The sequence below is a fragment of the Nanorana parkeri genome, unplaced genomic scaffold (genome assembly GCF_000935625.1).
Source record: "Nanorana parkeri isolate BGI_ZX_2015 unplaced genomic scaffold, ASM93562v1 scaffold1, whole genome shotgun sequence".
Classification (NCBI taxonomy): domain Eukaryota; kingdom Metazoa; phylum Chordata; class Amphibia; order Anura; family Dicroglossidae; genus Nanorana; species Nanorana parkeri.
Window position 1 is genome coordinate 8,098,791 of NW_017306269.1, and position 14,761 is coordinate 8,113,551.

At 40.9% G+C, this 14,761-nt stretch overlaps 1 protein-coding gene across 1 annotated transcript in view; it reads left to right on the forward strand.

Annotated features, from left to right (window-relative positions):
• The window catches only part of PLEKHH2 (pleckstrin homology, MyTH4 and FERM domain containing H2), a 106,382-nt gene that overhangs the window by 70,145 nt on the left and 21,476 nt on the right, over positions 1–14,761 (forward strand). Inside the window, 8 exon segments of the mRNA XM_018552942.1 lie at positions 2,682–2,818; positions 6,577–6,687; positions 8,262–8,348; positions 9,367–9,525; positions 10,719–10,799; positions 12,378–12,557; positions 13,248–13,356; positions 14,402–14,514. Coding sequence (XP_018408444.1) covers positions 2,682–2,818; positions 6,577–6,687; positions 8,262–8,348; positions 9,367–9,525; positions 10,719–10,799; positions 12,378–12,557; positions 13,248–13,356; positions 14,402–14,514 — 977 coding nt within the window.

A 14,761-nucleotide genomic window follows, 5' to 3' on the forward strand; every position in this document is an offset into this window, starting at 1 on the left:
CAGGGGAGTAAAAGGAAGATGGGTATGTGCTGCTTGGGAAAGAGGCTGTTAAAAAAGTGTGTTGCATTACCGTGGATTGGTTTTGTAGTTCACATATGCTTTAAAGTGACATTAAACCTCAGATTTTTTAACATAAAACAATACTGTAATGTGTGCCTTACTGTAATCCATGGTTGTTTCCCTTCTCTTTGCTGCTCTTCCTTTTAAATATGTATCTGTTCTCATGCTGGGCAGAACTTCTGTTTTGCAGCAGACTGCCTTGTCTCTGAAATGGATACATGGTGTCTGTGTGTAGGTTTGCAACCTGAGCCAGCACTACAGGAAGAGGCACTCAGCTGCAAAGGGAAGTTCTCCCCAAGCATGAGAAGACATGAGGATTTAAAAGGAAGAGCAGCAAAGAGAAGGGAAACGACCATGGATTACAGTAAGGCACACATTACAGTATTGGTTTATGTTAAAAAATCTGAGGGTTTAATGTCACTTTAAGTTCCAAACACAAATTTTTACCACACTAATAATAGAAATAATGATAACAAATATTATTTTGTACAAACCTATATATGTAAATATATTCCCTATTTGGCTTGTTTCATTTATTAACATTCTTTCTCCGTTTTGGATGCAGTCATGTAAGGTTTAATTTCTCGCCAGGTCTTTTCTTTTGGGATTGTCCCACACCACTAGCAAGGCCATATTAGACCAAGAGTGTGTAATTTTCCTTGAACGGCTGATGTTCTCCATTCTCATAAACGTTATAGTGAATTCTGCAGAGTAATACAAGGATAAATTTGGAGCTGGTGACAATGGGCAGCATAGACTGAGCCTGGTCTGTCACAGCGAGAACGGGGTAACCTTCCCATCTTGGTCTTAAACAAAAGTTATAACCTGGAGGAAGATTAAACCCTGGCACACTTTTCCAGAAGCCGATTTCTCTGCTTTGGTTGGAGTTTTCTAATATCACTTTGATGGTGAGATTTTCCTTGCATCAGATTGAAACAATCATTGGGCAGGTTGAAGGGTGCAGGCAATTGAGCACATGAAAAGCACTTTTTTATATCACTTTTTGATATAGCAAGAAAGTGTGCAGCCAAAACTCCAACCATTTTGCACTCCTATAAATTTTAGTTTTTATATTTTTTAAAAATTGGAGTAGAAATTCTAACCCTTCCCTCTGCACTAAAATCAAGAGTATGGGTCTAATGAATCTAGCTGCCAACCATTATTCTTGTAGCTGTATGGTCCTGTAAGTGTAACAAGTAAACATTATCCCAAATAGAGGATTTAGGTAAGTTTAGTTTCGGCACCCAATACTCTGTGGTTAGGTAATGTGGTCAATGCTGCAAAGTCTTGGCATACAGAGACGCATTAGCCTGCAGCTAATTGCTTAGTACATGTGGGTCCAATAATTAGGGGAACAAATAGACTTTAGTCACTCAGCTCCAACATTAGGAGCAGATGTGTTCTGGTGTTTTAGAGCTGTGTATACTGAAAGCACCTGGAAACATTTTTAATATTAAGTAAAAGTAATAGAAATAACAAATAACTATAACAAGGTATTTTCAAGCCAGCCTAATACATGTATTTATGTAGTGTGTGTTCATCATATAAAGATGAACACAAGATGATCACCTGCTTGAACAAAACTAACATATAAATCTGGATATGGACTTATAAACTTATTTAAGCAAAAAGCAAAAGCGAAAAAATCTAAAACAACCAGTCAAATTTAGAGAGAAACTTGACCCTAGCTAGGCAAAATGAAATTTCAAATCCCTAACAATTGTCCCTGTATGAAAATAAAAAAATCCATACTTACGAGTTCATGGAGTCATTAAAAATTGGTCAGGGTTGAGGGCAAGCTGGATCACAAGAAGGTTAAAAACCTTTTTCAGTCTGCATGAGAGCTGAGGCTGGGGCAGAGGTTCACCTTTCAAAAAGACAATGACCTTAAACGCACAACCAGTTACACTGGATTCATTTAAAACCAAGACAACAAATGTCAAATAATGACAAATGGCTAAAAATCTGTGGCAAGTCTTGAACATTTCTGGTTACCAAGAGTACCTATCCAACCTGAAAGCACTAGAGAAATGTTGCCAAGAAAAATGGGCAAGAATTGCAGAATCTAGATGATCAAAGCTGGTAGAGGTTTACCTTGTGGTTGGTATTGCAGCCAAAGGTAGTTCAGCTAAGTATTGACTTAATCCAGGGGGGATATTTATGTAACCATTAAATTCCTGTTTTTGTATAACTTTTGTGCCCTACTAGGGATCATTTTTTAATTTCAATCCCTGAAAGATATAACAAGGCAGCAGGTGATTATAATGTATGGGTGGAGTTGGGTTTTAAGGGTAACCTGTGCCTTGCCTCCCCCTACCCAGTATCGCTGAACATTTATTATAGTGACCTTCCATTTTCTTCCCTGAGAAAAACCCTGTGTATGTCCAAATCAATCTGCTTGGAACTTACAGAGGACTTACTCCATTCCCCATGGGGCAGCGTTTGGGCTTGGTTATTTGCTTCTGAAACATTGTGGGAGAATAGTGAGTACTAAGTTTCTCACTTTTCTCTGACATACATAGCGAGTAGCGGGTAGTGAAATTAAGGTAAGTTCAATTTTAGAAAAATAAGTATCTGTTAGTAGAGAGAGAGTTCTGACTTGTGTTCCTTTTTCTTCATAGGCATCTCATTCTCTTCCATGGCATCAGACAGCGACTACGCCATTCCTCCTGATGCATATTCTATTGACAGTGAATTCTCAGAACCAGAACAGAAGCTTCCAAAAACATGTTCCTCATCAAGTGACAATGGGAAAAATGTAAGCCATATGCAGAGGAAATACTGGGCTGCTGCGTTTAATCAACATAGCTTCCAACAGACGTATTGCATTATTAAAGCTGAAATCGGGAAAACATTTTTTTTACATACATACTGTTTAAACCATGTACATTATTATATTACTAATAAGGTGTATGCTATGTATCGAGGGCTGCTGCATAGTATAAAAATCATACCTTGCAGCATGCCGCCGCTGACACATATGGCTGGGCTTCCAGGTGCTGCGGGGAAGAGAGGTGCGGTTAGAGTAGTGAAAGGATTAAAGTGTATTTTCACTTTTGCAGTCAAATTTGAGAAAAGCCCACTATATGTTTGTAATTTGTATCTATTCACACAGAATACTGAAAAATAAATTTAAAAACAATTCTTCCCTTTTAGATGTTTTGTTGCAGCAGGCAACATGGCTGATTCCTGGTTTTTCTCTTTTTAAAGAAAAACTTAGGACTGAAATTTGAGGATTGTATTTTTCTCATAAACATCATTAACATACAATGGAGAAGCCCCTCACAACATTACAAAGGAAAGCAAAAGATACATTTTAAATATGTATTTTAGCTTATGTTATGTAAATGGAAACACGTAACAAATATAAAATAAGGGTTATTCCAATTTGGCTGCAAAAGTGAAAATATACCTTAAGGTGCATCCCTGCCACCGTCCTTACTCTTTGCCCAATCAATAAAAATACAATAGTTCTGTGATTGGAGAATGAGAGGAAGGGGCGGGGATGCTCAAGTCACATCCCTGTCCCCTCCTCACTCATATTTTAAAAAATACACAGAATAGAAGGAGTTCTGTGATTGGAGGATGAGAGGAAAGGGTGGGGCTGTGAAATCATCTCTTGTCCCCCAGTCACAGAACACCTTGTATTCTGTGGGAAAAATACAAGACTTTTTGTGAATGGGTAAGATACATCTCATACAGTTTTTTAGAGCTGTTACACACCTCCTGGAGTTCAGCTTTAAGGCTCCATTTGCACATAGCAGTTGTAAATTCAGCGCATTTTGACATATGCGTGGATTCCACACGTTTGCAGCTACGACTATAGCCGTTGTTCTATCAAAGTTTGTGGCTGCATTAGAATGTGTGACCGGTGACGTGGTCACACACTTTAACGTAGTCCCGCCCAGTTTTTCGGAGGCGGAATGTGTGACCGGTCACGTGGTCACAAATTTTTACGTAATCCCGCCTAGTTTTTGGCATTGGAAAAAAGGTGAAGAATTCCTTTCTCAGCTGTTCCAGGGCAGATCGGCATTGCAGATCGTATGTGCAGGAGAACCGATCTACCCTGAAACAGCTGATCGGTCCTGAAATGTCAGTTGTATCTGACTTTGTGGAATGTGAGATCCACTGACAAAGTCACATTTCAGGACCGATCATCTGTTTCAAGGCAGATCGGTTCTCCTGCACATACGATCTGCGATGCTGATCTGCCCTGGAACAGCTGAGAAAGCGTTGGAACTCTTCACCTTTTGCCGGTCACATATTCCACCGCCGAAAAAGTGGGCGGGATTATGTTAAAATATGTGACCAGGTGACCGGTTACACATTCCAACCCAGTCACAATCTTTGATGGAACACTGGAACGCACAGAATCTGCCCAGAATGGCACGCTTGGACTTTTTTGCTCGAGGTGCTTTTTCATGTCTTTTGGATGTCGCGCAGGTGTGAACAAAGTACATTATATTGTATTAATTTTTAAGTTTTGCACTAATATGTGAACGGAGCCTAAAGCAGACCTTGGAGGAAACTGTACCTGTAAGGAAAAACATTGAATTTATACTTACCTTACCCCCGTCTCCTGCATCACTGGGTGTGACATTACTGTACTTCAAGGGAAAATTCCTGGGTAATGTGGTGAAATCTCACAAAAAGACATTCCTATCCATTGCAAGAGCCTCTGCTTGCAATTTGGCTACTCTGTATTCCCCAGGGAAGGAGTGTGACACTATCACCGTGGAAGACAAGGGTAAGGTAAGTATAAACCCTAACTTTGTTCTTTACAGTTGCTTCAGTTTTTGTGAATCCGTTGCAAAGCTTCTTACCTGGAGATCCTGTGAATAGTAGACTACCTGTTGCAGGCTGACAAAGTTAAGCCAATGTCTTTCAATTAGTAGCAACGTTGTCAGAATGCCAAGCATGCTCCTTTTGCTGGCCCTTGGGCTGTCTATCAGATTTGCATATGCCTCTTTTAGACATGATGGGCCCAATGGCTAGCTCGGTGTGCCAAGCAGGGTGACAACACCGATGCTAAATGAAGTCTGCAACAGGAAGTAATGTTACTGGAAGGATCCCCAGGTAAAAAACTTTGCAATAGATACACAAAAAAGGATTGACAATGAGGCATGTTGCCAAACATACTGAAAAGTAGATTTAGATTTACATATACTTTACTAATCACTATTAGAATATCAACTTTTCATAGCCATTAATTCCTCCACAGAAATGCTTTTTAATCATTTTCTTTACTGGCACTGTATCGATAGCTAGCTTATCAACAGAGTATATGGCAAATCCAATAGTTTACAATAGAGAGTTTCCATCTACAAATCATTGGCTCTTTGTGATAGTAATTCCATATTGTGACCTCTAATTCCCATATATGAAATATTTTTCTATTACATTGAACTGCACCCAAACATTCTTCAGACTCCAATCGCTTCCAGGAAGTCAGCAAGTATCACTGTTAAGCTAAAGTAACCTGCAGAATCATCTGTTTGGTGTTATCAGATTATCTTGTCTGTATTAATACTCCGTTCTGTGTTGCCATCTGTGCGCTTTGAGGCTGCTGATCGTCCAACATGCAAAATTAATTAGTGACATAAGAATTTCCATTTTTCTATCTGGAAAATATCTCTGGGTGTGGATCGAAATATTCAGGGGGCTGGAAAGGATAGGGAAAACGTCTGTCACAGAGTTCAGATATGCATGCATGGGTTATATAGGTATACTATTATGGGGAGGACAGCTGAGTGCACGGGTAGAATCATAGACATGGGCCTTGGTTTTATAGTAAGTACATACAGTATGTGTACCTTAAAGCTGAACTCCAGGCAGACAGCTAAATTCACAGATAAAGTCACACATAAGGGAGCTGTTTTACCTGCCAAAAGATCTTTATTTCCGTTTATCCGGTTCTAAGACTTACATCTGCTACACAGCACAGCACTGTCTGGCAGGACAGGAGACTTCATTTTGTTTTTTTTTCAGTTCAGTTCATTAACACTTAGACCTCATGCACACACAACGCAAGAACAAAATTGTATATTGCATGTATGCGCGTATGTGCGCGTATACATGTACAGTATATGCGTGCACTGTATGCAATCCCAGAATGCATAATTTTTAATAGAAATTTTAATGTATTGTACGTGCGTAAAATACACAGAAATTACGAGCCCGGACGCATCTCGGTTGCATTTTTTTGTGCATCTTTACACAGCGCAAATATACGGCTCCATACGCAGGTCTTGTCTGTCTCCCAGCATGGTACTGGACAGTGAAACAACAAGCAGCAGGCTAAGCCCATCTCACTGTCACTCTGCTCTTTCCTCCTACTTGCATAACCCATGTTAGCACTTGAGCAGATAGGCCCTTTGTGCTGCTTCTCCCTCTTCTAGTCTGACCCCTACTGTACAGGGTCTGGTTGCAATAAAAAAAATTGTGTCTTTTATATCTGCTTGGCGTTCAGCGTTAATAATGTGTAACTTTAAGACTGATTATATTCCTATATTTCAGGAGCTCTTAGAAAAATCTGGATATTTGTTAAAAATGGGAGGCAAGCTAAAAACATGGAAGAGAAGGTGGTTTGTACTTAAAGGTGGAGAGCTGCTCTACTACAAATCTCCAGTAAGTGGCATAGTGTATTTCCAATGTAATAACAACTGATGCACATTGTGTTAAACTGAAAGGCCGCCATCTCCACCAACTACTTCTATCAGTAGAAATAATGAATGTGCCAGAGACAGACAGGCAGTTAGTGTTTTCAGAAGGAGGTCAGCAGTGGCTGCTTACATGCTCATTCCAATACAGGTATCTTTTAAAGCGGTAGTAAACCTCCGAAATGAACATGGGAATAGTGGCCCCCAGGAGGTTTGCCATAATGTGCTAGTATGCACAGCATATAAGTACATTTTGGCTGACTTGCCTTGCAGTTGATCCCCTTCAACCCTACAATGTCAGCGGTTTCCTCCCCCAGCACTTCCCCCAGTTCAGCATCTTCGGCCCTCTGATTGACCACGCTGGGGTGTTGCTAACTTCCATCCATGCATACAGGAGTTATCTCATTGCCTTCTCTCTCCTTTTGTCAGCATGTTCCTTGACAGCGCCTGTTTATGTAGCACTAAAATGCTAGTCTAAATGCTGCTGTGCTTGTGGGGGAGTATGGGAGGTGAATCTCAAGTCAAGTTTAGTTAAATCTACCTGCATTTAAAAAAAAGCAATTCATAATGTTTTACTAAAGAGGTAGCAGCATTAATTGGTGTATTTTCATATCTTAGCATAGCATGCTAACGTTTAGCAGTTTTCAATGGTGTTTCTACCTTAAACTGATAATTAAAGATGTTATCCTGCTGAAACACCCAACAACTTGGGGGAGGATTGGGAACCTTTGGCCTGAGGGGCAAACACAAATCCTACTAGCCATTTCATGATATGGACATGTTTTCGGTGGGCTAAAGAAAGTGAACTACGTAAAGTGTATCACGGTACTTCATTGATTGGTTGTCAAGGTGAAAGGTGGGTGTTCATAAAGAAGGTAGCTTATTGTGACACACCTTTAATATCTTCTAGAATCAACTTCCTTTGCAGCTCTTGACCACATGACATCTCAGAGACATAATGGAAGTTGAAGCTGGGAGACTTTCCTCTGCCATATGCAGTGATTGCATGTAGCTATATATTGCCCAGAAGCTGTCACTGACTGTGGGCCCCAATCTGATTGATGTCTGATTAATGAAGTATCTTCAGTCAGGTCCACCAGCCCAGCATATCTTATTAGGACTGGTCCAGGGGCCAAATGCCCCCTTGCTATCCTGCCCAATCATTCCCTGCAACAACTTCTAATACCCTACACTGAAATGAGGACTCCTACTTGTGGTCCAAAGTCTACCTAGGTGCAATGGCCACTTCAAATCTGATTTCCTGTGCACAATTAGAATATCTAGTTGGAAAATCTTGTGCCTGTAATCCTTGAGACGCTTGAGAATCATAAGTATCAATATTTTGCAGTGTGATAATATTCTCCCACTGACTGATTTTAGAAGTGACACACGATTATTCTTTTTTTCTTTCCTGGATAGCATAGCACTTACCTGTTTTGCGCTTTGTCTTGTTGTTTTACACTTTTAAGAAACAACTCTTTGTATTGTAGCTGAATATATTTTGTAAACTTATTGCTAAGGTGTTGTTGTTTTCCCGTGCAGAGTGATGTAATCCGCAAGCCTCAGGGTCAGATTGAATTAAATTCCTTCAGTCACATAGTGCGAGGTGACGGAAAACAGACTGTGCAGGTAAATGACAAATCACATACAATGTAATTGTGGTCTAATCCTCCTCTAGATGGAGATAACATATGGCAGCATTTTTGTTCAGTGTTCACAGCCACACACTGTACATGTTATGCACTGTATACACATGTAAGGCTCACTTCACAAAGCTTACCACAACGATAAGGCTCTCTAATTTAGTCATGTGAGGGTCGTTTTGAAATCTTTTCCTGATGTGTTAGCTTTGTGATTTGAGCCTATAGTGTTTTTCATTTTATTATCCAGTTTTATTGAATTATTTTATTTGTATTGCTTTAGTTTGTATTAAAGGAGACCCTCTCCCTTTCTATTCCCCCACTCTCATTTTATCTGCTTCTCATTGTTTGAGGGCCCAGCCACACCATATCCAGTGCGTTCCGGCGCGGTCCGAGCCCAGGACGCACTGGATTGCATAGATCAGGCCAGGCAGCGTTCCAGGGAGGGAGGGGGCTGTGCCATTTATGTTAATGGCACCGCAGGCATGCCCCCCACCCGCAGTGTGCATGCATAGTGCATGCAGTGTTTTTTCCGATCACAATGCACCGGAACGGAGGGCATTCCGTTACCTCACGTTCTGGTTCTGGTGATTGCACTACAGGAAGGGAGTGTGCCCGCGGTGCCACTGACATGAATGGCCCCGCCATGCTCCCTCCCGCCCCGGAACGTGGCCCGGCCTGATCTATGCGATCCAGTACGTTCCTGGCTCGCACCGCGCCAGAACACACTGGATATGGTGTGACTGGGCCCTGAGTTTTGCTTTGGTCTCAGTACATTTTTTCTTACATTCCATTCACATTTGCCCATAATGTACACTTTTTAAGGCCTCCAATTTGTTCTCTTAAGATTTCCTTCTTAACCAAAAATTCAAATGTGTTTTGAGTGTCCCAAGGTGGAATGCCATCCAAAAAAATAATATATATATATACACATATATTACTTTGTAGAACCAAATTTGATGAATTTGTGATCTCATATTTCATGATTTTTATGTTTCTTTTCACAGCTGGTAACAGAGAAACGAACGTATTACCTGACGGCAGATTCCCCTAATATCTTGGACGAGTGGGTACGAGTATTACAAAATGTGCTCCGGGTCCAAACAGCCAGTGTTCTCTTCACTCAACCAGATGTCAAACCCACTGTGAAGGGGCTCCTTACAAAGGTCAGATATTTATGAAAGAACAGAATAAGACAGTGTTCTTAAAGGAGAACTATGGGGTCATTGTTTTTCCCCATAGTTCTCCTTAGGGTAACGGGAGGACACAAACTAGCGTCCTCCCGTTACCCTAAGCTCAGTATACCGCGAGCTACAGCTCGCGGTATACTGAGACGCCGCAGCCGGAGCGGATCCCGGCGTAGATGACGGGATCTGCCCAGCTGCGTGAGTGACAGCTGGATCTGCCTATCTAGAGGCAGAGCCAGCTGTACCCGCCCCCTCCCCGTCCGTTCCGCCAGTCAGCGCTGGCAGATCGGAGCGGGGAGAGGGGAACCCAGCCCCTCCCCCTATCACGGCAGAGAGCCGTGACAGGATCGAGAGGCGAGCGAACCCGGTATGTGTTCGCTCACCTCCCGATCTACTGAGCCGACCGGTGACAGTCTCATTGTCACAGGTCGGCTAGAACTATGAGGTGAGTGAAAAGCACTCACCTCATAGTTCTCCTTTAAAGGACTTATCCAGCCCAATGATTTCAGGGGAGGTAAATTATGTGAAATATGGAAAAAAAAAAAAAAACTTTAGTAACTGTAGTTTTATACAATTTCTCGGGCGCACACGCAATTTTAAAGTTTGACATGTTTGGTGTCTGTTTATCCGACGTGGCCCTATCTTTTATGTTTACCAAAAAATTGGATAATAATAAATGTTTCATACCATAACATTTGTTTTATTATATAGTAAGAAATAAAAACCCAGTGGTGATTAAATACCACCAAAGGAAAGCTGGTATAAAATTAATTTCAGTACAGCATTGCATGACTGAATAAATGTCACTCAAAGTACTGCAGTGCTGGAAACTGAAAAATGGCCTGGACAGGAAGGGGTTTAATCACCTGGTCAGCAAGTGGTTAGTTGAATAGTAAAAGCAAGAAATGTATTCACAAAACAGCCGGTAAATGAGAGTCTATAATATCAGAAGTATTGTCAGCACTGTGAGAACATCGGAACAGCCACAGCATAAAACATGCAGACTGGAGTGCACGTCCTTCTTACTGCATATCAGCCGCGGGTTAACGCGTTTCTGGGGCGACGCCCCCTTCCTTAGAACCTCCTGTACGTTAAAGGATCTGTCCTGTTGAACCTTTTCATTGGCTTTAATCTATCTTACAATATGTTGCTTTTTTTTTAACACTTTACAGGTCAAACATGGATACTCTAAGAGAGTTTGGTGCACATTGGTTGGAAAAACATTATATTATTTTCGCAGTCAGGAGGAAAAGGTAAGTGGAGTCAGAAACTAAAAGGTCAAAAGGATTAATCAATAATGATCTTAAAAGTCAAGATTAAATTGGCAAATTCAGCACTTATTTATGAAAATCTTAAAAAAAACATTTACCACCAACGTAGATAATGGACATGACTTTCACATAAAAACTATACTTATTTTAATGGAACAAAAAAGGTTTTGATTAGGTTTGAGTTAGTAAATGATGGGTGTAGCCCAATTTCTCATCCAGCCACCTGTCCTCTGTTGTACTAGTGATGGGTAGCAGAATGCATGTACTGTAGGCTTAGGGCTTAACCCTGATTGATAGCTTATCACTTCTGTTGATGATCTGCTATTGTAGTGTGTGTCTGTTAGTGTTACTCTGCTGTCAAGTTCTGCCTCTGAAGCCTGGACTGTTTTTATTACAACTTGAGCTTATATGGAGCTTTTGCCCACAACAATCAGATTTCTTCTTTCAAATGAAACATGAAATCTTACCGATAGTTACAGGCAACATCTTTGGTTTCACTTCAATCTTAAAAAGCCATGTAACATGTAGGGGAACATGTAAGGTTTTATGCCTGTGTCACAACACTGAGCTTGGTGGAGCAGTGTCAGGTCCACCGCATACTTGGTGACAAAATGGAGCCCCACTACAATAACTGCCAGTATTACCTGTTAGAATCGCTCCATTCACTTCAACTTGTAAAATAACTGGATAAATAAATGTAGAATTCAAAAGACATTTAGCCCATGTTAGGAGCCAGCAGACTTTTTAAGAAACCAGGACTGTCGTTCCATTCTTGACAAGAAAAGGGAGAAGAATTAGGCACCAACTGGACTTTTGGAAGCAAAATGACCAACTGGTTCCTGAGATTTTTCCAGCTCTGGGTGAAGACACGTATAGGCTTAGTATAGAACTGATGTCAAAAGTACAAAGCTTCTTTCAGTGTGTTGCTCTGGATATGGTTGAAATTTGGCTTATTTTTAAAAGCCAATACAAGAGCAATAAAAATGTGTTTGGTGAAGCAGCCAATCATGTTTCAGCCCACTTGAAGATGTTTAATGATTAGTTACTGTAGGTTAGTATATATGTATGCATCTTATTGCGCTCTGCAATTTTTAAAATGAAGTGGTAGTCTAAAGTTTTGACAACAGTTTGGTGAGTATTTATAGCTCCACTATACACCACAAAGTTTCTCCACAACACAGCCTGCATTTAACGACTATAAATGCAGGCCACAGTGTGGAACCCGTGATGTTCTCTTTGTTTAGCTCTGCATAGAAAACTCTGTGATTGGAAAAGAGGCCATATGACCAGCCCTTCATTGTGCTTCATAAATGTGGCAGGCTTGCTTTTTTAATGCATTATTTTGTCCAAGGTAAGGCCATTTTGCTGCTTTATAAATGGACCCTTTTAGTTATGGAATGGAATTGAGATAATTGTTCATCAAAATGAATGCACAATTTTGGGGAGTTGAGCCTCTAAGCAGTTAAGCCACGGGTTGAGGAAGGCTGTTCCTGTATTTAATTGTCTGCATTGGTGACAAGCATGTAGATTATAATGAATACATTTTGACATTCCATGCAGTTTCCGCTGGGACAAATCAAGCTCTGGGAGGCCAAAATAGAAGAAGTAGACCGGACCTGTGATTCTGATGAGGACTATGAAACAAGTGGACGCAGCCTACTCTCTACACATTACACCATAGTTATTCATCCCAAAGAGCAGGACCCCACATACCTTCTCATCGGATCCAAACATGAAAAGGTAAGACCATGGGTACCAAGGGCCTAGCTTACATGTTTTTTTTCCAATAAAGTCATCAATCTGCACATGAATTTGAAAGAAATCTACAATTAGAGAATTGGGAGGTTGCCATGGCTGAGCTCTCTGAACCCTATGTCTGATAATGCTAACGGCCTGGCTGTTGTGCTGACATGCAAAGGCTGGGCTAGGAAGCTCAAAGCATTTCTAAGCCTAAAACCAAAATGTAATATATTGCAGCTTAACAATACTTAAATGTGATGGCTGATCACCTGATGATTTGGTCAGTAGCACACTTCCTGTTTAGGATGGCTCTACTTTAGGGACGATCAACAGAGCCACCCTTGGAAAGCAGAATTGTCATCTTGTAGACATGGTAGTGTTAGAGGGACTAGGAAATTTAAGGAAGTGGCTAACAAATTAAAGATGAACTCCAGCTAACACTTTTTAAGCAGTTACATCAACCAGTTTTTTTTCTTTTGGAATGGTTTTACTTCAATGACTACAAGCTGACCATTGTAAGCACTCCTGTCAAATGGCACCCTGAAACCTTAAAATTACTCTTGACATTTGCTGATACATACAGTTGCAATTTAACATAATAATGTAAATGTACAGAACTAGATAAATCAGATTATTGTATTTGTGAAATATATTTAATATGGGTTATGGTTCTTTTGGGCTGTATTTTAGGATACCTGGCACTATCACTTAACCATGGCAGCTGGAGTGATGGGAGCTAGTGTGGGTACAGAGTATGAGCAGCTGGTGTGCAAACTGCTGAGCTTGGACAGTGACTCCTGTAAGTACTGAATTCACTTGTACTATTCCGCAAGATTTTTTTTTTAACTCTAGTTTTACAGCTTTGTAGTTGTAGTAAACTTCAGCGATGCCGTTGCTGATCCCTTCTCCATCACAGCTGCCATCAAAATACCTGGAGCCTAAAGGGTGTGCTTATGTCACCCTTTCTGTCATGTAACAGTGCACAAGCCTAGCAATTGGCCACTAGGGCTAAGCACTGCATCATGGGAGGAGGTCACACGGTCCCCCATACCAGGAAACACTGGGTATTTTGCACCAGCTGCAACAGGGTAATGAGCAGAGGAACTACAAAGACTGCTTCCTCTGTTATCTAGTTTTGAGTGCGATGCTTTAAAATAAACAGATGGACAATTTAATAACTGTGCTTATAGACATTGGCAGACATGCAGATGCCCTTGGTGTGGATAGCAGGATGGGCCCAACCCAGTGATGGAATAGAACCACCAACTGAGGATGCTGAAGGACCCTCCAAGATCCTCCTCATAAGTCCTCTAGCATCCTTAATTGGCCTTTTTTTCCCATTTCTAGGTTGGGTCCACCGTGTTGTGCACTCATGTCTTTACCACTGTCCATTGTCCTGTAAGTGCAAGTTTCCAAGTGCCCATTTCCTAAAAATTAAACCCAGCATAATCTAAAGTTTGTTTAGTTTTATATATCCCTGTTGACCCTGTTAACCTTTTAATCTTTTTCATAGAATGGCGACAGGTAGAACCTCTGCCAGGCTGTTATTGCTGTCTGGGTCCATGACAGGTGTATTTCCCCCTTATTTTCTGCCCCAATGGCAGTTCTTCCAAGGACAATAAGTGAGGGGAAATCCTAATCAACATGGACACAGGCCATAGTGAAATGTCTGATAGAGGGCTTTTAGTCTTTCAGTACTGAATGCTTTATTGTTCTTGCTCTTTTGTTTCTCAATGTTTTCAGTCAACACTTTTTCTTAAATCAGTTGAATCCCCTTTGCAATCCAAGGCCAGATATGAACTCCGTGCTTGACTTAAACTGGCTGTTATTCTTTCATTAAGTAGGTACCCAGGTTTGGAGGCATCCAGCACTATGTCACAGCAAAGAAGCCATAACATCACCTCTCACTACATTACCATCAGAAGCACTGCAGACAGAGGCTATCAAATTATTTAAGGTGAAACCTGGACAATATATGTGTTTATGTTTGTGTTTTTGTGTTACAGTAAATAATAAGATGAACTTTATGATGAAGTTACCATCAGAAATGTGTGTTTCAGGGTCATCTTAGTATAGTCGCAATTAAGCTATTCCCCGTATATATGCCTCAAAGCCAGGCAAAACTTCCAAAAGCACCTTTGTCACTGCCTGTCACCTTGCAATGAGAGAAACATGTAAGCAATTACTGCTGATGTATCCTTCTG